The 25,863-nt window shown below is 39.9% G+C and overlaps 1 protein-coding gene across 1 annotated transcript; it reads left to right on the forward strand.

Moving 5' to 3' along the window:
* LOC142777107 (uncharacterized) lies at positions 1-24,892 on the forward strand. The gene is made up of 6 exons (XM_075881397.1): positions 1-18; positions 4,579-4,632; positions 4,892-4,945; positions 5,839-5,892; positions 23,839-23,977; positions 24,697-24,892. Exons 1-6 carry the CDS (start codon positions 1-3, stop codon positions 24,846-24,848), a joined length of 471 nt encoding a protein of 156 aa, XP_075737512.1. The 3' UTR covers positions 24,849-24,892.
* The last annotated feature ends 971 nt before the right edge of the window (positions 24,893-25,863 follow it).

The raw sequence follows: 25,863 nt of genomic DNA on the forward strand, positions 1-25,863 counted from the left end.
ATGGGTGAGGAGCATTGGGTTAGGAAGGTATTCAGCTACTTGTACATGAAGAATGTCAATACAAAATGGCGGAAGCGAACCAGAAAATTGACTGGTAAATACTTGGAAAACAGCAGGGGGCCAATAAACCAAAAAGAATTATCGGTTAAGAAGAAGGTGAAGGAAGCTGAGACCGATATGTGGAGAATTGGCATGATTAAAAAGTCCGCACTAGAGATCAATCAAACTTTTAAGCAGGAGATTATTGCCAAGGAAAAGATCTATAGATGATAATACTCGGGGTAGTTCTCTGCTGTTTGAGGCCAGGACGGGAGTATTGCGAACCAAGGCATATCGGACCAATTACGAAGGGGTAGACACGGTATGCAGTGCGTGTGGAGAGGAAGAAGAAACTGCCGAACACTTGATAATGTTCTGTAAAGGGATTCACCCTATAGTTCAGGATGATGGCGCAGAATTCTTCAAAGCACTGGGGTTTAAGGACAGGGAGGGCAAAATAGACTTTAAGCGGGTAGAATTAACTAGAAGGAGGTTATCTGATTGGTGGCTAAAGTCAAGGCATGAGTGAAAGTTAAACCCTTCAGCTAGTGCAAAATACGAATCCTCAACCTCACTATTCAAATGAAATTTATGTAGCGCGAGGTGAAAAAACGAACACAGAAAAGAATAGGCTGAGAAGACAGAGTGCTACTAGTAACAACATGTTTATTTTTTACCTCCAAGCCGCTTTTAAGCCATAATCGTCAGGCGAGCAAGCAGATAAGCACGTGCAATTCAGATACATGCACGACAATGCCATCTACTTACAAGAAAAAACGATAAACAGGTCAACAAAAGCCCACATTGCCAACAAGCCCACATTGCCACTCTTGTCACTATTTAAAGGGAAAAAAATAAATCTAGTTTTTGGTTCTTTAAGTATTACGGCGCTTGGTGGCACTAGCCACCGCCCGATCTAAAGGGTACAGCCATATCCATCCATTTATCCATCCATCGGTTGGTGGGATGATGCACAGAGTGGATGAGGAAGTTAAGAGAGCCATAGCAAAACGTCAGGAAGCCTCTAGGGAACACAGACATGCTAAGCAGCGGTGTGAACCGACAGATGGTGTTGAAAGAAAATGGGAAATCTTTCTAAGCTGTAGAAGAGATGCATCCCTTCTGATCAATGAAAAGATTAGAAGAAAGGGAGCTCAGTGGCTGGCAGAAGTACATAAAAAAGATAGAAAGGCAGCTGCAAAATTTTGGACCATCTAAACTCTCCTTGGTTTCGTGTACTTGTGGATGGGAGCAAAGGCCAGAGAGGAAAACCAGGCAATGGTAGAGTGTATATCAAATGACATTCAGGAGTTAGGAGGAGCGTGCGAGATAATTATACTAGGAGATATGAATGCGCACATAGAAGACATAGATGGGTATACCGACCCGACAGGCAAAATGATCATGGATATGTGTGAAAGGCTTGATTTAATCATTTGCAACAGTACCGGGAAGTGTGAAGGGCAAATAACATGGGAGGTAGGAAGGCTGCAGTCGATGATACATTACGCACTGATGTCACATAGGATGTATGATAAGCTCAGGGAAATGCACATAGATGAAAGTGGCTCCAGAAGTCTGGGTAGTGATCACAAACGTATCAAGCTAAGTTTTGGAAGAGCAGTGAAAGTGGGAAGGAGACAAGATGAGCAACTACAGGAAAATTTTTATTGGAAAAGGCAAATTGAAATAGCCACTAAACGAATTGAGAAAGTAATCACTGAGGATAATAAAACAGTGTGGACATACACGAATCTATTTAGACTGTTTGAGCTAGAGCTTGCGAAGGCACGTGAAGGGTCACCGCGGAAAAGAAGACACAAACCCAAAAGTTGGTGGGATGGGGAAGTTAAGAGAGCCATAGCAAAACGTCAGGAAGCCTCTAGGGAACACAAACATGCTAAGCAGCGGGGTAAACCGACAGATGATGTTGAAAGAAAATGGGAAATCTTTCTAAGCTGTAGAAGGGATGCATTCTTTCTGATCAATGAAAAGATTAGAAGAAAGGGAGCTCAGTGGCTGGCTGAAGTACATAAAAAGGACAGAAAGGCAGCTGCGAAGTTTTGGAACGATCTAAACTCCCTAAGAAATGAAACAAACCTAGAGCAGAGGTTTATAACTACAGCTGAAGGTGCTAGGCTAGAAGGGGACGAAGCTATTGAATATATAACAAGAGTGACAGAAAAATTTCAACAAAGAAGTGCTTTATGCACCACAACAGAGAAAGATGAATTAGGTGGTGCAATGGCTCCATTTTCACAACAAGAGTGGGAAAGGGCTCATGAAAGGGTTCCTAGTAGTACATCAACAGGCCCAGATGGCATTCCAATTATGCTGATAAAGGCATTAGGTCCGAAGTTTGAGCAGGCTTTGAGAGAGGCAGTGAGCAAAATAATAATCGATGGAGAAGTTCCCGATGGATGGAAACTTAGCAGGATGAGCATGATCTATAAAGGAAAGGGGGACAAAGCTGACATAAACAACTACCGTCCTATAACAGTGACATCAGTGGTCTACATGCTGGCGATGCAGATTATAAAGAAAAGACTGCAGGCATGGATAGAGGATGAGGGGGTGCGGGGGGAACTGCAGAATGGGTTTCGGAAACACAGGAGGTTGGAAGACAATCTGTTTTCACTGACGCAGTGCATCGAAATAGCAGAAAAGGAACACAGGCCCCCATGGCTAGCATTTTTGGATATCAAGTGAGTGTACAATAGCGTGGTTCAAGAGGAATTGTGGGGAATACTGGACACACTAGGCGTGGAAGATGTAGTCACTAATCTTTTAAAGGATATCTATAAAGGTAACAAGGTAGTTATAAAGTGGGAAAAACAGGTATCCAAGCTTGCAGAGGTAAAACGAGGGTTTAGGCAGGGGTGTCCCCTGTCACCCTTATTATTCATGATGTACCTACAAGGATTACAGGCCAAATTAGAGGGAAGTGGACTGGGCTTCAACCTCTCTTTCGTCAAACAAGGAAAACTCATTGAACAGGCACTACCAGCATTGATGTACGCAGATGATATAGTACGTGCTAATGGCCGACAACAAGGAAGATTTGCAGAGATTGGTGGACATCTGCGGTAATGAGGGAGATAGGTTAGATTTCAGATTAAGTAAGGAAAAATCAGCAGTCATGATTTTTAACAATGAAGGTAGTGAGCTTAGAATACATAAGGTCATGCTAGAGATAACAAATAAATACAAATACCTGGCGTATGGATAAGCAATGGGGACGAGTACCTAAGGGAACACGAAACATACGTGACGACTAAAGGTAACAGGAATGCGGCGGTAATGAAAAACAGGGCACTGTGGAATTACAATAGGTATGATGTGAGAGTAATATGGAAAGGGGTCATGGTTCCTGGTCTGACGTTCGGCAATGGGGTCTTGTGCATGAGATCAGAAGTTCAAGCAAGATTAGAAATTAGGCAACGTGGAATAGGTAGGCTTGCCTTAGGAGCTCACGGGAATACACCAAATCAGGGAGTACAAGGTGATATGGGATGGACATCATTTGAGGGCAGGGAAGCTAGCAGCAAGATAAAATTTGAGAAGCGATTGAGAGAAATGGGTGAGGAGCGTTGGGCTAGGAAGGTATTCAGCTACTTGTACATGAAGAATGTCAATACAAAATGGCGGAAGCGAACCAGAAAAATGACTGGTAAATACTTGGAAAACAGCAGGGAGCCAATAAACCAAAAAGAATTATCGGTTAAGAAGAAGGTGAAGGAAGCTGAGACCGATATGTGGAGCATTGGCATGATTAAGAAGTCCGCACTAGAGATCTATCGAACCTTTAAGCAGGAAATTGCCAAGGAAAGGATCTATAATAATACTCGGGGTAGTTCTCTACTGTTTGAGGCCAGGACGGGAGTATTGCGAACCAAGACATATCGGGCCAATTACGAAGGGGTAGACACGGTATGCAGTGCGTGTGGAGAGCAAGAAGAAACTGGCGAACACCGATAATGTTCTGTAAAAGGCTTCACCCTTCAGGATGATGGCGCAGAGTTTTTCAAAGCACTGTGGTTTAGGGACAGTGAGGGCAAAATAGACTTTAAGCGGGTAGAATTAACTAGAAGGAGGTTATCTGATTGGTGGCTAAAGTCAAAGCACGTGTGAAAATGAAACCCTTCACTGCAAAGTACGAATCCTCAACCTCAATATTTAAAGGAAAAAAAATCTAGTTTTTAATTCAGTAAGTATTACGGCTTGGTGGCGTTTTCTGTAACACATTGCATTGATACAAGCTTACAGTAACGTTAGTCAGAATCGTCTTGGTGCACTGGAAATTTGCCCTAAAACTTCATGTGGTGGCGTTTTCTGTAAGACATTGCATTGATACAAGCTTACAGTAACGTTAGTCAGAATCGTCTTGGTGCACTGGAAATTTGCCCTAAAACTTCATGTAGCAATCTATGCACTCTAGTTGTGTTATGCTTCTCTGTCATTTTTAATAGCTGCTTGAAATAAATAACTAGTTGTGTTTGGGTACCAGCATGTTTCTACAGTTTAAAATCTTTTTCTCAGGAACCTGTGGATGCCGCTGACAGCCTGGGGTCTCCGCCAAGTCCACCACGACAGGTATTTTACAATATGTGATTTTGTTACTACCTGTTGCTAACAGATAAGGTTTATGTAGAGCATTGCTTCTGGCACCAGCTCGCAGGAATATTAGTCCAAATGGTCTCGGTGCTCAAGCAATTTGCCTTGAACCTTCAGGTAGCATTCTACGCACTCTAGTAGTGTTATGATTCTCGGTCATTTTTCATAGCTGCTTGAAACACATAACCAGTTGTGTTTGGGTACAAGCATGTTTCTACATTTCAATATTTTTTCACAGGAACCTGTGGATGTTGCTGAGCGCGAGGAGTCTCTGCCAAACCTATCACAACAGGTACGTCACGACATGTGATTTTGGAATTACGAGTAGCCAACAGATAAATTTTATGTAGAGCATTGCTTCTGGCACTAGCTCACAAGGACATTATTCTAAATGGTTTTGATGCTCTAGCAATCTGCCCTAAAGGACCCCTGACCCCAAGTTTGCAAACTCGAAATGGTTGTGTTGTTTCATAATCCTGGATGCGTAGGAACTTCTGACCGATTATGAGTAAAGAACAATGCCCTCGAGATATTTTAATATGGTTTTAATGTAAGCATCAGTGCTCATCTAAGTTTTCAGTACCTCGCAACGTCACCATCAGTATGTCGGAGACAGAGGTCCCATGTGATGTTATATGGAGTGAAGCGAGTATTGTCTAAACCGGAGAGTACTTGCAGGGCACACACAATACCCCGACTGGCATCTAGCAAGGACTATTGTTTGTCACCTATCATGCTGTCTTGTAGTAGTGCTCAGTTCTGGCTGCTTCAGCCAGGAATACTTTTCCTTGTTTGTTTTCTGGGGGGAGGGGGGAAGAGAACAGTATTGAAGCACATCGTTTCATTCTTTATTGTACACGGGCCACTAGTCTATTACGGTATTTAGGCGGGTGTTTCAAACTGATGCAAATTTGCTGTCAGTTAACGATGCAAGCATTAATTATACAATGTGTTAGAGCATTTACGATTCAATTTCTATATTACCAGAGCTTCATTACAAAGTTAAAAATTATGGTTAAAAGTCGAAAGCAAAACTTTTGTTGTCAGGAGACCGTTAAACATTCAGGCAGCACTCAAAGCACTCTAGTAATGTAATGCTTCTTCATTTTTATTAGCTACTTCAAATAAAATAGCAGTCATGCTTTGGTATACAAGCATGTTTCTGCAATATAAAATTGTTTTCAGGAGCCTATGGATGTTGCTGACAGCCAGGAGACCCTGCCAGACCCATCACAACAGGTACTTTACAATATGTGATTTAGTGGCTACAAGTCATCAACACTTAAATTTTTTGCAGGGCGCTGGAACAGTTTCCGTGACAGCATTTCCAGAGATATCTGGTGCTAAATGCGTGGATGCTATATTCAAAAATCATATTGCCATCTGTATTTTTTTTCATTTATTTTTATAACAGTTAGTGGTGTTTTTTTCTGTGGCTGTATGCCAAGGTCTCAAAAATATGTAAGAGTGGGTACTTATGAAAGGCAATGAACTACCCAAAATTCATGCAGTTATTTCAAAGGTTTCTGAATCCGCCTTTTTCACGTTAGCCTGGCACACGCATCCTTCCCCTAGCGGAAAGGTTGCGAAACAATCTCGGAGGCTATGCTTTTGGCAATACCAGCCGGCCCCTAACAAAGTCCTACTAAAACGGCAGAGGGCAGCATAGGAAAACGAAAAAAGCGGATTCATGCTGCCACACTGTTGTGCCCCACGCTTTTGTTGGTGCAATGCTTCAAGATTATGAAAATTAGCACATTATTTAATAAAATGTGTAAACATTTAATTTTGCCTCAACATGCTGGCAAGTGTGAGAAATTGTAACAATAAGTAAATTTTGCTTTCTTTTCCTATGATGTCACGAGGTATTCGTATCTCATGCACACAAGCTGCCCACAAAACACCTACCAGAACACCTTCAAGCTGCCTCTGTGGTCTAACTAAGGGCATGTCAAGCAGTCATGCGATTAGGCTCCTGTTCTGCTTCATTTCTAATTATGTCATGATGTACGGCATGAAAAGAAGGGAAGATGAATGGGAAGTGTTTTGGTTCCCCCGGTGGCACGAACCTTTTCGAGGCAAAAGCGTTCGGTTCACCCAATAGCCGCTTAAAAACGGCTTGACTTGGCTTAAAGCGTATGAATAGATGGTGTTAAAATCGGTGTGTTGGAAAACATTTTTCAGGCGACTTGGGCGTTCTTTATTCTGTGGTTCAGGCAGAGTTCCTCACTAGCTTGTGACACACAGTCTGTGGCGGGTTCATCGTATTCTAGTCGTGATGTTTTTTTCTCCGATGTTGGTGTTGGATTGGACTGTAATCTGTTTGAAATGGCGAGAACCGCCTCTGCCCGTGGGGTCGTGGTCGCTTTCTGTTGTTAGAAAGTGATTCATATGCAAGTCGCTGCCGCTTTTGTTAATTCCTGTGATGTCGCCGTGTTCAGGAGCTTCTTATCCGTGCTTATCGAGTAGTTAACGTCATTCGCCCGAAGCACAGAATTAACACCTACCAGCCCGAAGTGTTTGCCACCAAATCTACAAGCAATGGCAACGAGCGTAAAATAAAGGCCTTTGGAACGCGATTTGTGAATGTTGGTCTGATGCATGTACTACGCGGATGTATGGTAGGTGCATGCGTGTTGCTTGAGGACCGATCAAACAGCTGGTGTCACTTGGGAGGAAGTATTAACTGTGCCAACGCTTTCATTGAAGCTTGACCTTGCGTAAGTGCGCGAGATAGATACGGAATGCACAAGTTGGAATTAGAGAACGTTCTTGTCCGAGTGGCTTTATTAAGCAGTCGCAGATGATGGCAATTTGTTTGCTTAGCAGTGTGTGTTTAGATTGGGGTAACCAACAGTGAAGGTAGTTGTGTGTGGGTGAGGAAATTAGTTTTCTTTGTTGCGGTGCCTTGCAAACAAATCCGTTATTTCTTCTCTTCATTGCGTCGGTCTCTTGATGTGGCACTAGATTTTGCTATGTGCTCTTCGTGACACTTCCTCTCGCTCTAGAATGCTCTAGTAAAAGTTGACGCTAAAGTTCAGCTGAAGTGTTTAAAGTTCCTTGCAGCTAACCACAGCAACATTTCTTTGTCTATGTGATCAGATGGACGCTCGTTATTTGGCATGGCTTTTATAACGCAAAACGTTTCTTTTTTTTCGTTTACTGAACAGTCCAGAAAAAATCGGGGACATTTGTCCCGACTGGGACAGCGCGGGCAAAGTCTTGGACAGTCCAGCGAAATTCGGGACGGCTGGTAACACTAGTTTAGGCAAGTGTATAACCATGAAAAAAATGTAATAAAATGGAAATTTCATTGCTAGGAGCATAGTCGAGCTTCAATTTCTAACCCGTAAAGGTCTTTTTAAAAGTTAACATTGCCGCAATGCAGCAGTGTCATGGGGTGAAGTGCTTGCAGTGTATTGCAGTAAAGCATACATTATGCGCGCGTGTGTGTGTGTGAAATGGAAGCGTAGCACTGCTATTAGGCCTAATGCGGTGCGCCGTGCTTTGTCTCATTACTGGTCATGCGACAGACGGCATCAGCACCAACTTCAACCTTTGTAAAGAGTCCATATGTTCCCCCATAATTATTTTTTTTTATTTGTGGCAAGTGATTCACACTGCAGTAAACTTCTAGTATATCGCATGAATAATTTAAAATTGTTGCATGGCCCCCAATAAAGAAGTGAAAAATACCTGTGACAGACTCCTTGGTACTCCAGATTTTATGCCATCAGATATGTGCTCTAAAATGAAAATGATCATTATTAGTGAAATATATACTCAGGCTAGGTATTGGAGACGATTGTGCATGTTTTGCAAATTTCCTTTTAAAAGCTCATGCTTCACTTTATTGGGCTTTCTTTAGTTATTAAGAAAAATAGCTCCCCAAGAATGGTTTAAAATTAAACACGCAGTTTGTCATGGGGCAAGTTGAGCTTAGCAAGAAAATGATTTATGAAAACCATTCTGTCGCATAACTAAGAGCAAGCTGGTTTCAGGAAACATGTTGACCTGAGAGGATGGCACGTGCTCACGCATCTTACAAAGGCTGCTTGTTGTTATAATGTGGCTGTAATTGGACAAATGTCTGTCATCAGGTGTGGAGATACATCGCATCTCTGATGATCAAATTTTTAAAGAATGGGTATTCAGGGGATGCTAAAAATTTTTCTGAAGGGGTGAGCATTAGAGAGCATTACTTTATTAAAGTCTCCAATTTCATTAGGTTAGCACTGAGGCTTGCAGGTATGTTAAATGAGCATGGTCACTTGAGTAACACTCAGAGGTCAATAATTATAGGGTGAACAGCAAGGTATGTATGAAACAGGATTATGCAAATTGCAGAAATAGACATAATGAAGTTGTCGAGAAGACTTTGTTAACAGTACATTTACAGGCTTCATGCAGAATTTGCTTTCCAGCAGGGTGAATTTACTTTCGCTGATGCTTTCGATGGCATCATTGCAGTTCATAAGCACCAGTTTTACGGACTGCACGTGATGATCTTGTTTTTTCAAGGTTCATGTACTGATTAAAAAGTATAGGATCAAGAAACTTACATGCTGTCTTAAGGCATAATCAGGCTCACCATAGAGGTAAGTGGTGAGAATTTAGTTAGTTGTATGTGGGAGGTCTGTGTACATAACATCATAGTAATCTTGCAATGCTGTAGCTTTATTTGTGTAACGAGTGAAGCTTCTTTTCCTGTTTAAAATTTCTGCCAAGCAAACAAGTTCCAACAGTAGGATTTGCCCTTGGGTAAAGCAGGTGGTAAGAGTGAGCTTATTCAGAAGCCCTTCAGGAGTACCCACTAAAGGAATTAGTACCTATAGGGCAAAAATTCCAGTGCACCAAGAAGGGCAAGGGAGGACGGTGCAAGTTAATATTTCAGGAGGGCATCTTCTGGGCATCCTTCTCTAGCCACAAGCTTGTATGCCCAATGTTTAGCAGACTCCTACTAACATAAACTAGGTATAAATGTTGATTCTCTATTGCAAGATGACACACCGTATACCTTTTGAGAGTCTCCTCACCACAAGCCCTTACATTAGCCTAAAAATATTTTTTTCTACGGTGCCCTTTTTTTGTCCTAAACAGTTGTCTGAAGCAACAATATGCACATTGTGACAGTCTAGCTGGTGACCACAGAGATGGCTCCCGCTATCACGATGTATACTCTACTCAAAATGTAAGACACTGCAAAATCATAGTCCGGTGTGCGTGCATACGACCTTGAACATGTAAGCAGTGACCACTTCTCTTGTGTTCTCTGCACTGGCGCATGCTTGTCGCATGCCTGTTCAAGATTGTGACAGTGAAATTAGTTCTGGCAATGCTGTCTCAGAGGTAAGACTGTGTACACCCTTAGGAACACCATGGTGGAGCGAGCAGAGATTCATATCAAATGTAGTAATAAACTGGCAACACCATGGTGATATAAGCACACTTGCATTAATTTATTACATTTTTATTGAGGCAGACATCACACAGCTAAGCCTAGTTGTGATCTCTTTTCATTATTGTCTACATAGTTTTCCCGTTGGTCACAGCACAGGAAGAAAAATTTCTCTGTGGGAGCACCATATTTTAAGCTTGCATGACTCCAATGAAGCACTGTGCAAACAGATATATTGAAAATGTCAATACTTCGGGTCCTATAAATGGCGAACTGGTTGTCACATTCAGCCGGTGATCCTGCAGGAGCTTTAGCATATACTCTAAGGTCATTTTGCATCAACAATGCCACATACAATAGTTTAACAATGGTTGTTAATGGGCAAGATGATGCATAGCTTCAGGGAGGTAATTAAGCTAAGGGGGAAAATTATAGATGCCTAAGCACCACTGGGAAAATGAAAAAGCACAGAAAAAGAGCATCGGTCGCAGCTGAACTACAGAAAATATTTACACTGCACCACACATTCACATCGTCTAGAATTTTCCCTAATAATGTTATACCAACCTGCCTAGCAGCAAGTACTTCTAAGGTAATAAAGTGCAGAATGACACTTGCATAAGACAGGAAACAAAGGACGCGAGTTAACTGCCATCTATCTTTTTTTGTGGCTTTGGTAGAAAATATATAAGGAAACAGACACATGTGCAGAGTGACAGTGTGCAATGTCACAGTCATCAAAAACATCACTTAACATTGCCTGCTCGAGAAATTTTTCTGGTTTTCAAAGTTTCAACAAATGTGTCACAATTAAATACACCACTTCTTTTCCAGCTTGAACTGCTTCCAACAGTTCACATCCATCAGGACTGCTGCCTGTAATCTTTGTCTGGTATTTAATCTGAACTGACATGTTCTAATACTTACACACAATCAGCCATATTTGTCTATCTACCCTTAACAGCCTGTAAGTCCACGTGTAACAACACACGCTCCACCCTTCCAGTGGTCATAGTCCATAGGGGTCATTATATCATTCAGTTAGCTGCCTAACTATACTTTCATTCATTCACTTCATATTTCTTGAAAATAGAGATATGTGAACCCTACAACTGCTTTGCAAAAAACAAATGAAGTACAAGTATAACACTTGCTATGATGGCTTAATTAAAAACATTATTTCACGATGATGGCCCAGAAGCTTTCTCTAGAAAACATGTAAAGCCCATATGGAGAAGTATGTGTCCCAGGGAAATTCTGCAACTGCCAAATTCGAAGGGTGTGCAAAATATTCTACAATTTCACATACCAAGTTGAATACTGTTCTATTTGATTCAGTCGCCATTATTTGTAGAACTAAACATTTTTTACTAGTTTAATAAAATTTAAAATGTTAAGTGCACTTGAATAAAGAGAAAATGTGTAAAAGTATCATAAATTTCATTCCTGGCAGGTTATACGCATTAAACATGACAGCTTATCTAGTGCAGCTGGCTGCTTCGCTCTAGGAAAGTGATTTTGCTACCTATACAATTGTCACTTACCCTTTCTTAACACTTCTGTAGATTTTAAGGGCTTGATGTTTTCGCCAGATACTCGATTCCTACTTTTAAGATTTCTAGGAGTCCTTATCATAGCTGCAAAGGGAGATACAGCCAGTATTTGATGTACTTGTTTTTATATTGCAATGGAAATAATACATCAACTGGGAAATAGCAATGAAACATTTGTGTTAAATTTTATTTCAAATTCGTTTTGCTGCACAACTTGTGTACCAAACAGTGGCCGACAACCACTGAGTATATTTGCACCATACTCTGCCATGACGAAGCATATGCATGAAACTTGAGAGACACGAGCTCATGCATGCAGGTGCACTTATTATGTAGTCATCCCTTGAAACATCCTTAATAATTTTAAATACTTGGCTGGGCAGATGTCTGTTAAATTATTCTCGAATGTCCAGGCTGGCTACAAAATGAGCAATGCTAATAATGTTCTTGGCTTGTGCCACAAATTTTTTACCACTCATTCTTCAAAAATATTTCCTAACGCTGTTGTTGTACAACCAAACAAGAATATGTACATGCTCTTTAGCATACTGTTATTCACAAACTAAATGCCAGTTCATTAAAACTCAAGATAGTTAAACATTCATATTCCATAATTACGATCAAACTGCAGGTGAGTTACCACAACAACCAATCTTGCACTGATGTCATTATGTTTTCATTATGAATTTAGTAATTTGCATGCTTGCTTCTTTTTCACAGAGTATGCATATTATTATACAAGACACCACAACTAACTCATTTATCAACTTCAGTATTTTAGCACTTTTAATCAACCATCATATTGCAAAGTCTTGAAACAAGTCACTTTTAAGACCCACAAGTTTTCTTGTGCCCTTACAGTGCATCGAAGGCCCTGAAGTGTCAAATAGGCCAAAAGGCATTGGTAAGGCTTGTTCATAGGCATTGAACAAATCTGTTTACAAAATGTGTTAAAGGCACATGCGTGCCCATGTTTTGGTTTGATTGTACGTTAACATTAAGAAAAGAAGGAGTGGTGCGACATTCCTGGCACAAGCCAAGCATGTGGCTAGCATTGCTAACTTTCACTTCACTTCACTTTATTATCTTAAAGACCCCGGTGAGGGGGTATTACATAAGGGGTGGGTGAACAAATGGAGGTTACAGAGAGTGATCTTCTGACAAACAATATGTATTTATGTTTTGCGCAAACGTTGATGAACACGTGATGGCTGCAATGTCACGGGGAAGGCCATTCCAGTCCACTGCTGTGCGAAAAAAAAATGAGGCAGCAAAAGTAGTAGTGTGAGCGCGCGCGCATGCGATTGAATAAGGATGGGTTGTGCAGTGAGATATGCGCGTTGGTGGGATAATGTAAGGTGCTTGATTGAGGGAACTGTGAAAGAACTTGTGAAACAAACAGAGGCTGGCAATGCGGTGATGCACAGAAAGATTATCAATATCAATGTCATGTTTTAGGGATGATATGCTTATTTCTTATGAATATGAAGAGTGAATGAACCTAGTGGCACAATTTTGCACAGATTCTATTTCGTTTATTAGGTATATCTGGTGCGGGCTCCAGATGGGCGCTGCATATCCTAGTTTAGGTCTGATGAGCGATTTGTAAGCCAGAAGTTTTATGTCTAGTGGTGCGTGACGCAAATGACGCTTTAGGAAACCGAGGGGTCTGTTCGCGGATGATATGATGTTGTTTATGTGAGTGTTCCAGGAAAGGTCAGATGTTAAGCTGACGCCTAGGTATTTATGACTGAACTTGTTCGATAGCGGAATTAGAGATTAGGTATGAGAATGATAAAGGATTACGCTGGCGTTGAAATGAGGCGAGTTTGCATTTAGTAGGGTTAAGCTTCATTAACTAAAGATCACACCACTGTTGCACGAGATCCAGATCCTGTTGGAGTGTAGTTTGATCAGAAATGTTAGTAACTGTGCGATAGATTACACAGTCGTCGGCAAATAAACGGATATGGGAAAATACATGAACAGGAAGATCATTAATATATATTAGGAACAAGAGGGGTGCGAGTACAAATCCTTGGGGGACGCCGGATGTTACTGGGAGGGAGCTAGAACGGGTATTTTTAATGGAGACGAACTGAGAGCAGTTAGTAAGAAATTGTGTGGTCCATGCAAGAATGTTGGGGTGCAGGTTCAGCTGGGAAAGTTTTAACAGTAGGCGTTTGTACGGTACCTTATCAAAGGCTTTTGCGAAGTCGAGAAAGATTGAATCGGTCTGAAAGTGATGGTCGAGAGAAGAGTGTATATCATGAATAAATATAGCAAGTTGGGATTCACAGGATAATGATTTACGAAATCCGTGCTGGGAAGAATGAAACAAATTGTTGGTGTCAAGAAAGTTCATGATGTGTGAATATATGATATGTTCCATGATTTTGCAGGGGATGCTTGTTAGAGAGATGGGTCAATAATTTAGGGGGGACTGTCTGTTACCTGATTTGTGGACTGGAATGACCTTTCTCTCCTTCCAGTCGTCTGGTAAAATTCCTGTTTCGAGTGACAATGAGAACATCATTGAAAAGTACACTGCAATAATTTCCTTAGTATTTTTTAACAATTTAGAGTTAATATTGTCTACGCCAGCTGATGATGAAAGTTTTAATTTCTCAATGAGTGATGAAATGCCACTAATGGACAACACAACAGGAGCCATCGCTGGTAATGTCGTAGTAGGTGGCATCAGTGTTCTTTTGTGAACACTGATGAGAACGCGGTGTTAAAGATATTGGCACAAACAGTGTCGCTTACGTCTTCATTTTTATCGTTTGTAAGTGTGATGTCTCGTGTTAGTTGCAGGTTTATGATTTCCGAGAATTTTCTAGGGTTAGATTTCAGAATTTTAGATAAATCATTGTGATAGAATGTCTGTTTCGCTTTTCTAATTTCAGCATAATAAGCATCTTCTGCAGCATAGTACTTGCCCCATGCGCACGCATTACCATTTAACTTCGTAGCTCGGAAGAGGTGCTTTTTTTATTTTCAAGTGTTTTCAAACTTTTGGAAAACCATGGTTTATTTCTATTGGCAGTAAAGCTCACTGTGGGGATGAATTTATTAGTCAAGTCAGTTATCTTGTCCTTAAGCATTAGCCAGCTGTCATTGAGAGAAGAGGAACCGAGATTGAGTTCGAAGTATGGTAGGAAATCTCGTAATTCACGATTAATTAATTCATAATTACCCTTATCATACAAGTGAATCGTTTTGCGGAAAATAGAGCGTATTTTTGGGGTGAAGTTAAATATGGTATAGATGACTGTGATCGCTGATTTCACGTAAGTATGCAATAGATTTTAAGCTTTCGGGGCTATTTTTTAATACCAGGTCTAAAATGTTTGAGGATTCACTAGTGACGTGCGTTAGTTCGGTTACCTGTTGGATGAGGTTAAAGTTGAGGCAAACATCAACGAATTCTCTTGCTTCAGTATTTCCCCGAGGTTGGTGAAACCTGATTGAGCCAATTAATGGAGGGAAAGTTAAAATCCCCATAAAGCAGAACACGTGCGTTAGGGTGTTTATTAGTTAGCTGGGATAAGATTTTGTTAAGTTTGCGGGGGAAATCTGGGTCAGTTCGAGGGGGCCTATAGCATACGCCAAGTATTATTGCTTCGGGAGGGGCACGGCATATTACCCATAGTGATTCTAGTTGTGAAGATGTGTTGATTAGAGAGCATGAGAGTTCTTTTTTAGTGGCGATGAGTATGCCTCCGCCACGTGAATTTTTACGATCGTGACAAAAGAATATGGTATTTATCCCGCACTAACTTTATAGTTAGTGCGGGAGTTTCAGATTAATTCCAGCCTATTTTTTTAGCAATATATCTATAACATGTGGTACAAATAGTTTCTGTTAGTAATTTCACAAATGACAACACTATTATCAGCAAATCATGACGAAATTTATATAGATGATAGCAAGGAAGGGGCATTGGCAGTTAAAATGAGAAATAAGCTGGGCTTAGCTGAGCTCAAAGTGTGTTCAATTTCATGCGAAGCATTTAAAGTACTAAACTTTGTTTGGTAGTGCCAAGGTCCAGATGACTTAATTTTAATGTAAATGTTTTTGACTGACCTTGTCAAATGTGTTAGAAAATTCTAAAATAATTCAGTCTATGAATCACTCCATTAAGAGAATGGCACAATTTATGAGTAAATAGGTGGAGTCTAACTTTGAAGCGTAGTTTTAAATATATACTGCGTAGTGTTGTATGAAATGTAGGGAGATATAGAGGTACTTAGCTGCTGAATAAGCTTTGTTAGAATATAATAATAGTAGTGGTATTATAACATATGTGCAAGTTAAAATGAGAAAAAATAATAATAAATTTTTAAATTCCAGAAGAAAAAAAGAAAATTAAAAAAAATTACAGCATATTCATGGAGTGATTGATGATGAGTGGGATGAAGCGTCCGTCCATGCATGCGTCTATGCGTTCGATCGCGTTCGAGAATGCAGATGACGCATGGGTAACACCGATGAGACGCGTGCCAAAGGAGTCGAGCGCAAGCGTCTTTAACGTGCCCGCCACTCTGCTTCGTTCATGCCCCACCAACGATCCACTACGTATGACTATAAAGGAGACTGAGAGATCCGCTCGTTCTATGCATATCCAGGCACAGGCCCCCATGCAGCCAATCTGAGAGTAGGGGTACAGCGCCATCTAGTTATCTTTACCCAACTGCAGTTTCTATGTAATTCTCAAGAAAGCGCTGTCTATTATACTGTTCGGCAAATACTGCCTTTCTTTCTTTGTTTTCTCTCCTCTCGGTTATGCGTGATGCTTGTACCATATCTAAGGACACAGTGAAAGATGAGGCATCAGTACCAAAATGACTTATTTGGTTTGCATTCTTTTATGGTTTGGGGGAAGTATGAATATTTATAGCAACTTGATTTAAAAGTGTATTTATTGTGTGTTTGTGTGTGCCTGTAAGGTGTTAACTTAAAATGACAGAAAAAAATTACTTTTGACGTGTCGATGTTTATGTCACTATGAATTAATTGAAACAAAATCTTTAGTTTTGCTATTTTTGCCCTACCTTGTAGTGTTAATAGACCAGCTTTCGTTTGCAACTCAGTAGGAGAATTCGTTAGATTGAATTTGTTATAAATATACCTCATTGCCTTCCTGTGCACCCCCTTTTAATCCTTGCAATTAGTTACTTTGTATGTGGAAACCCCACAATACTATTATAATCATGTTAGTAATATTTTCATTATTATTATTATTGTATTGCTAACATTGCACTTGATTTGAAGTTTACTCATGAAATCTGTATTTCACTGTTACACTGTTCAAGGCAGTATTTATAATGTCCTTACAAATACCTACATATTTTAACTGCATTTAATGGACTCAGATATATCAGCCAGTCTTGTGGCACACCCTACAGGACAAGAATATTTTCGTCATTTCAGGACATCCCGGGGATGTTTTGGATTTTTGAAGGAGGTACGTATTAGGGAATGACTGATGCATGGCTACCTGTTTTTCATGCAACCTTACCTTATCTCCAAAAGATCAGGTGATGGCAGTATGAGGCAAAGCAGTTAGACCTTTTCAGAGTAGCTTTATGTCTTTCTATAAATTGCAGTGCCATGTCCTCCTTTGGCAGAGAGGTGCTAGGCAATAGGAGGTTTAAACTTCGATGCAGCACACAGCAATATTTGGTTGTGCATATGTCCTGTGCTTTACACAAACTGTTTTTTAGTTGTTTGCACTGCTTGAAATACCCTGTGCCTTTTTGAAATGAAACTTGTACTGGCATACAATGAACTGTAAATGTTGTCAGCATTAGATGTACAAAAAAAAAACCAACATGAAGGCAATGAGCCCTTATCACTTATTTGCCTTGCACTACAGCTATTCAGGGATGAAGAGAATGGCCATAAGGAAGATAATAATAATAATAATAATAATAATAATAATAATAATAATAATAATAATAATAATAATAATAATAATAATAATAATAATAATAATAATAATAATAATAATAATAATAATCACAATAATTGCTTTCATTATAATAAATAATTCCAGCTGATTCCATTTCCAGGCCAGCTGGTTTCATTTTCAGTCTCAAGTGGTTCATGCTGGGACCAACTGGAACATGTTGCTAATGTGTTGGCTTGTACTTGGTCCCAGCTGTATACAGCCATGGTTTCAGTTAAAGTGAACTGAAACCGTGGAGTATTTTCACCTGGAAAGGAAAGAATGTAGAAAGTGATGCATCTAAAGGCAGAAAAGAAAACAAAGAGGAAAGATAAAACAGGGAACAGAGCAAGAAAAAAAAGGCGAGCTCTCAAAGAGAAAGAGAGAAGAAAAGAGAGAAAGAAGGAGGCACACGCACACTGAACTTTTCTCGCCCTCATTTTTGAGGGCTCCTCGTTTTTTCCCTATGCGTCACTTTTTTACCATTACCAGGCTAAATTTTTGCTCCTATACACAGATTGACTGAATCGATGGCGCACTTAGATTTATCATACGTGCTCGTTGCCACATCCTGTCCCAAAATTCTCATGCCTGTCGTGCCAGAAAACAGCTTTGCAATGCAAATCACTATCGTGCAGCTGAGGAGCTGTATCATGCACAGATCATAATGTCAGCCTGATCGCACGAAGTAATGGTAATAACTTAGTAGTACCCCATGCATAACACAAACGTTCAGTGGGCCCTTAAGTTATGTCGTTTTAACTGCAAAAGTGCAAGTTGTGCTTTGCCAGCATTTTCCTCAACCATGAGCCATACACTACAGCTGTGTTTTGTATGAATATAAAAGAGAGTACTGCTTGAAATGTTAAGTACACTGACTATACAATTAAAAATATGGTAATCGGCATTTCTAAGGGTTACATTTTCTTGTAAAAAAATGACACATACTTATGTCAAGATTCGTGCCGAAAGTACGTCTTGCCCAAGGATATTTCTGAAAAATTCAGCATATTCCACGTAGCTCCGGAACCGACATTATGCGAAGCATGCCGAGGCATGCTTAGCGTGACCATGTTGTGAATTTTTTATAGCGGCACGTCATGAAATTATGCCAAATATACGTCCAAATGTTCCACACACAGACATACATTGAAGAATTCCAAGTGTTTATATAACCAGTTGTTTGCACTTGTGCAATGATGCAAACATGAACTTGAGCATTAGGAACACCAGATTCAATAAGCTGGTATGAAGTGCTGGTGCTAGTGAGGATGGTAACCCTGGACGCTGCTGCATAAATCAACTTCAGTGCATGGCACCTAGCAACAATTGACGTCAACCCGATATCACAGCTGCATCATAGGAGTACATATGTAATGTTTATAAAGCTGGATTGCCACCACTGCAACCACTATTAACGTTTCATGACCATATTAAGGTATTAAGCTATTTGAAAAGTAGGTCCGAGATCTGGCGTGGCTTTATTGTAGAATATGCTTGAGTGTCGCGCAGAATGCTTGGGTTCGATTCCTGATGAGACCGCGACATTTATTCTTTGCATTCGTCGGGTCAGCGCTGCCGATGTAAGGCTTTTTAGATGCGAAGCATCTCTGACTCACGTGTTTAACGCCGCACGTCCGTCCGTGCGAATGCACCGCAGCGCATTTCTCTCGCCGCAGGTATTGGAGCACTGCCAAGTAGGTCAAGTCGCAGCTGCGCGTTGACGTGGTGTCAATACACTGAATGCTGTGTGTTAACAAATGCTGCATCATATTCGTGAACTCTATTCAGGTGTGACATATTTGCTTTTCTCATATATCTTGTATGATTTGATGATGTTGAAAATTCGTGTTCTCTTTGGCTTCCTGGCTGTATGAAGCAGCAATTTTGCAATATTTTTCCTTTGGCCCGAAATTTTAAGCAACAGTGTCTTAGCCACAGCTTTTGGTCTCGTTGCCTCTCCTCATAATGATAAAAAATATCAAAGAATGTGCTGTTTTGTGGCATCCATCAAACATGAAAAAACAGTTATGCATGTATGCTATGTTGTTAGGCTATGCAAGGAACTGCTTCATTTTTCATTCGAGTGCACTTCCACAATGATTTTAGGCAGATATCATTTTTGCAATTTAGAAAGAAAATCTATAGTTGCATGCTAAAATTCTTTAAAAAATCTGAACAGAAGAATACCATAAATTTGAAACTTTAGCTACCTGGTACGCAATATGACACTGGCTGAAAAAAAATATTAACAGAATAAAAGATTTTAAACTCAACGTATCACTGATACCATGCATTGTAAAAGTGCAATATATAGTTTCTCAGTTTCCTTAATGTTTTTGGTACACCACAACTGAAAGGCATTGTGCTGATGGCAACGTAAAGTGGCAGAGAAAGTTTTACTGAAGAAAAAGTGGGATGCATTCATCCTATTAACCATCAAAAGGTTAAGAAATTGATGCTCAGCAGTGGAGCTTCCTCCACAGAAACAAAAAACCTGCATTGAACCACAGTGCATGTACACACCATCTCTCCAGCACTTTGCTTATGCACTCTGTCATGGCAGAATTTGGTACCAATGCAGTGAACAGCTGTAGGCCACTGCTTTCAACATGTGTTGCATATAAGACTCCATCAGCAACAACGTTTGGTGAAAACTGTTTCATTGCCTTTTTTGTGTTGCCAATGCGTGATTAGACATTCTGAATTACGAGCTTTCCAGTGACATAAAAGAAATGTACATTAAAAAAAATTGATTGGCCGTAGGAAATAATCAGGCCCTCGAAATCCACAGAACCGTTAAGAAAGGATATTCATTGGTACAAGCACATTCCTGGAGCTGAGTAGCCAGCTGCGCTACACAACTTCTCAAGTCTTTTTTCTTTTAATGTGCCAGGGCGGATGCTGTGTATCATACTGTTGCACAAGTTTTCTTTTATTTTGGTGTACTTAACATTTTAAAACATTAGTAAACTTTTAAAACATATACAGTTTTGCAAATCATGACTGTTGAATCGAACACAACAAAATAAAATTTGGAGTGTTAAATCACTTAATATTTCTAGAGATCGAATCACACTTGTTTAAAACACCCAGCCAACCGCTCCAGTTGCTGTTTTCTACAGAAATATGTTAATGCCGACGCCGTATGAATATTTAACATGGCATACGGCGTGCTAGGCCTTTGTGCGATAATTTAAGCGTGAACAGAAGCATGTAGCTAAGGTGACGTAGAAGCCGTCACTAACTAGAGCCATGCGCTCCACTGCTCTGGACAAGTCTGATTCCACCTGTACAGCTGCAGTGTTGGCATTTTTTTGGTGCATGAAATTCTCCATGTTCACTTTACATCTGGTCTATTATATAAAAACATGGAAATAAAAAGAATAACAAATAAAACCTTCTAGGTCTGAGTGAGAATAGAAGCCAAGCTGCTTGTGTGGCAAGCAGGCATTCTACCACAAAGCCACGTGCCTGCTCAAAAATAATTTTCATGCTTTACAAATACACGCGTCTAGTATACACGCTTCACAATACAATATGTAATATCGCAGTATTTCATGGTACAAATGTGCATTGCCACTGGCCATCAGAACGTGTGATTATCATAATGACTTCGTTGTTTAAAGCAGCCACAAAAAACAAAAGGCACAAATGCTACTGGAGTATTCTCTTAGGACCATGTACTGGGCGCATATCAAGTTTAAAAACATTTCATGCACATAGTTGCTCGTGGTTTAAAGCATACTACACAGTACCTGTATTGCGTGGTCTATTCTGTGTCCCATCTCTGCGCTCTTCGAAGTAACTATGTGTACGTATCAACAAGCTCGCTTAGCCACCATTTAGAAATCCATTACGCAGACTGCAACTATATGCGAAACTTTTACTAGCACAAGCCATTTTAAACATTGATTACGTAGTAATAATCTGCAGTATGAACTTTTCAAGTAATGTTACCCTGCAAAAAGTATGCACTAGGTGGTTGGAGTATGCACTAGGGATAGGATATCACTATTGTGTTCTACTCAAACCTTGAGGGTCCCCTAATTTTTTTCACCAAACAATTGTAAGATTCATAGATAGTAATGTTCCACAAGCATGGTATTGTAAATAATCACCCTTTTGGCCTATACTAGAAGAGTGGAGGGGGTGTTGTTAGGAGTGAATTTACAGGCTGTTAAGAGTGTATGGAAAATTTGACAGATTGTTGTGTAAGTATGCAAGCATTAGGGCATGTCAGTTCATATTAAATACCTGAAAAAGATCACAGGCAGGGGTCCTGATAGGACTCTTGAAAGCATTTCATCCTAGGAAAGAAGTGATGTGTCATTGACACATCTGTTGAAACTTGGAAGGTCAGAAAAGTATTTCAAGCGTAGGTATGTGGCGTTTCTTGACAATACATGACTGTGACATTGCACACTTCCATACTGCACATGTGTCTGTTTCCTAACATACTTGCTAGCAAAGCCACAACAGGGTGTTTATCAATTTAAATTTTTTCAAATGTAGTGATTTTTCCAGGTTTTTCACATAGATTAAAAGCAAACTCCATGACCATAATGTCTTCTTGGAAAATGTGCAGTGGAAAGAACACTTTAGCAGTAAAAAAATAAAATAAGAGGCACTCATATAAAACAAATGAACACATTTTACACACACACTCATAATGTTGTGAGTGTATGTGGTAAATATGAAAAAATGTGTGTATCTGGTCAAAACAAAACTTGCGACCCAGGCACTGAGGAAGTTGGCTGTTTGGTTTTTGGAACAATCAGAACACAACCACACAAATAAAATCAACTGTAGCTGCAAGTTTTAAGGAGCCTGCGATAGTCCAGCAGTGCAGCCAATGCTGCTAGGAAACGTAAAGGTGGCGTTATCTCGTGGCATTCATATAAAACAAGGATGCAACAGCCCGGCCAGTTGGCTTACTGGAGCACATTCTAGTTCATTATAATGGCTATAGCCTGCAGGCCATTTAGGATTGGATTAGATTACCTTGATCTAGACTGCTGTATTTACTAATGATTTGCATCCCCGTCTCATTTGTACATGTCTAAAATATACTTTTCAGCAAAAAGGAGTACTTACGTATTTTATGCGACCTTGTCTTGACAACGACTAACAATGTCGCGACAACGAAACTGTACAGCAAAATTTACTTTATCCTTTCTTTCACTCTCTTTTTTTTTTACACAAGGCAAACATGCTTGTTGGTGTTTTATTTCTCTGGGTTCTGACACGTGGAGCACAATCAAAGTACTCAGACACCTGCAATAAAAGCTGCGGTAGCGTTTGAAGTGCTGATGTTTGAATATGGGGTGGAAAAAAGGAATCTGTCAGACCGCAACTGCTTCCCCGATTCCATAGGTAAATAAAAGATGCAGAATCGTGAGTTAGGCAAATTGGTGAGTGTTCACCGTAGAATATTTTACAAAGGAACGGGTTAGAAGCAGTCAGAGAGGGTCACAGCAGAGATTTCACAACCGGAATTTTTTATGGAAATGGAAAGAACATATATAGAAAATATTGACTCATCAAAACTACGCACATGTACACATTTGTTACAACACAGAATGATTCATGTCTTCTCTAAGACCTTATGTTCTTCATCTAGACGAGTGTTACATGAAATACTTATGCATTTGTTGTTAGATCTAATGAAAATGTTTTGGCTACTTCACACATGCGCTAATCAACATGTCAATATTTGATATTTGTTTTCTACAAGTGGGGCACACACAGGACTGGGTAGTATTGCAATAGTATTTAAGAGATACTTTTGAGTGTCTGTATTGCTGTATCGAGGCACATTTAAAAAATGTATTTTTATCTCAGTAGTGAAATACTTTCACGGTGTATCGCATGTATCGCGATACTATCCAGGACGCGGGTATCTTGTTACTTTTTTTTTTTTGTAAATGAGCTGAGACGTGTTGACAATGGGGAAAAAAATTTCTGCTGTGACCTTGGCAGTCCACGGCAAGATATGCACCCACCATTTCTACATTTCTGCTGAGGGCGAAACTGACTCCTACCTTCTTGAAAGCGAGCTAGTTGCTTTGCTACTCGCATCCCATGATGTGTTTGAATGATGGCCTGCTTCAGCGTGACAACAATGTTATACTGCTATATTGAATTCTAGCACAGATATTTTCATTGTGAAGAGTATTGTATACTGCACAATGGGTGCCATTTTTTAAATGTATTTCCTCATGCCAATTGAACGAGTAGTGTTTGTTTTTCTCGTTTTTTTTCCACTTTTCTTTTGCAGCACCCACTTGAAAAACTGGAGCTTATTGCGGAAGCCACAAACCACCCAAAGAATTTGGTGCCGTGTGCCATCTACGATACTTCTTTCTGCAGAGCATTTCTGAAAAACGCCAGCATGGCCAAACAGCGATTCGAAAGAGGTCTTTTTGAGTTTCCTTTCGCATTCCTTGTTTTGTCCGTTTTTAATTCTTTCTGCCTTTTCTAAGATGTTTCTAGAAAACACTAAACCTTCAACTGGAAGTTCGTTTGTTTATGGTTCCAGCACATCGCTTGAACTATGCTCCTTCTAGCATAACTAATAGTGTTGCTGTTGAGTTCCGGATTTCAGTGTACAATGCGTGTGACTGATGCTCTCATACGGCATAGTTTTTTATTGCAACTGATATCTGTAAATATGTGGTTATTAACAATTATGTGCAGTGAAAGCATCCTTTGTAATGCCTTAATGACACTCGGAGAATGGCAAAAATATAATAAATCAATTTCATTTGCAAGTTTCAATGTGCTGCACATAACAAATGTTTGTATGGAGTACAACTATCCCCGACATAGACAAAAGTATTTTAGTATATGTATTCTGGAATACTTTTTTGTCTTTTTGCAAACGTATCTCTGAAATATCCTGTCACATGAATTACAAATTTATCTCAGTATCTGTATTTTATGCTTCCAAACCACGCATTTCGATATCTGCATTCCAGAATACTTTTTCGGGCATCTCTGCCCAGCCCTGAGCACACATCCACATGGCCTACAACAAGCTGCCAAATTAGACGTGATTTTAGCATCTGATAGCATTAGCCCATGCTCTCTTAAGCACACGTTTATGTAATGCCCCATTTCACCTAAATATTCGCAGCTGCAAGACAGTGGAATCCCATAAACCACGCCAGTAGTGCAAGGTGCATATCTGTGGACATGACTGGAGACACATTTGTTCCCTTTCCCTGGCTGCTGACACAATGCTCTATCCACCAAAGTACACACATTATGCACTTTATTACGTGCTGAGAATGACATGTTTATGCAATAACGAGCACCAACATTTTTCAAACCATGTGCTATCCTGTGTATGTATAGGATAACTGCCTGCCTCTTTTTCTTGCTAATTTCTAGTGCACTAGAATCACAATGATAAAACTTCTCGATCTTTGAAATAAGTTTTTCCAACAAGGAGCAAATCACGTCACCCAGAAAGGCAGAATTTGCAAGGTGAGCAACTTGTGCATCAAATGCATGCGCCATAAGGCGCTCGCGTAACTTCTGAAGAGCGGCACCCAGCACAGTTGATGCAATGGCTCCCTGTATGGTTTTGAGTGGCCAGAAATAAAATTTAGAATTGGCTTTATGAATCTAGGTTGGTATTGCTATATATGTGATCTTTGATGAAAGCCTGTCTTAAATCAAGAAACTGTAGCTCATCAATTTTTTGAAACTCCAAAGTGAAACGCTGACATTTCGTTTTCCTTAACATCTTTCTTTATATTAGCAACCAGTAAAAAGCAATTGTTAATGTCCAGTAGAACTAAGAAGTCATGGACATATCAAACAGCGTGTGATGATAACCAATTCAAATGCTTTTGCAGCTGCCCGTCTACATACCCAAGAAAAATATAAATAATTACAGGTATATTCATGATTCAATGCAGATACCAGATTTTTGGACAAAATTATTTCCCTTCCAAGACACAACGGTAGAATTTAGGTGGCCTGCATGAGCTCTAAAAACGACGCAATAGAGATGCCACACTGGCACTGAAACAACAACTCATCATTATCTTCTCTCATGCACTGCTTTATACACTTCAAATCTTCACATTGGGGCAAACAATAATATAAATCTTTTACGTCTATACCGAATGCATTACGGCACAAAGAAGGTTGTTCACTTAGTGATAAGATGATAGATTCTGAGTTAGAAATTCTTAGCGGATCACAAGTCTTCAAACGCTCCAAATTTCTTTGAATATACTCTGAAACATTTATTTACCAAGTGTCTTTTTCTGAAACAACAGCTCTTAGTGGC

This window comes from Rhipicephalus microplus, chromosome X (assembly GCF_043290135.1).
Source record: "Rhipicephalus microplus isolate Deutch F79 chromosome X, USDA_Rmic, whole genome shotgun sequence".
NCBI classification, from domain to species: Eukaryota; Metazoa; Arthropoda; class Arachnida; order Ixodida; family Ixodidae; genus Rhipicephalus; species Rhipicephalus microplus.

What these genes read in the sequence shown, in the direction of transcription:
- LOC142777107 (XM_075881397.1), top strand. An exon ending in TGCCAAACCTATCACAACAG is followed by an intron (nt 4,946 to 5,838) that starts GTACGTCACGAC and finishes AATTGTTTTCAG; the next exon opens with GAGCCTATGGATGTTGCTGA. An exon ending in CAAACAGCGATTCGAAAGAG is followed by an intron (nt 23,978 to 24,696) that starts GTCTTTTTGAGT and finishes AAATATTCGCAG; the next exon opens with CTGCAAGACAGTGGAATCCC.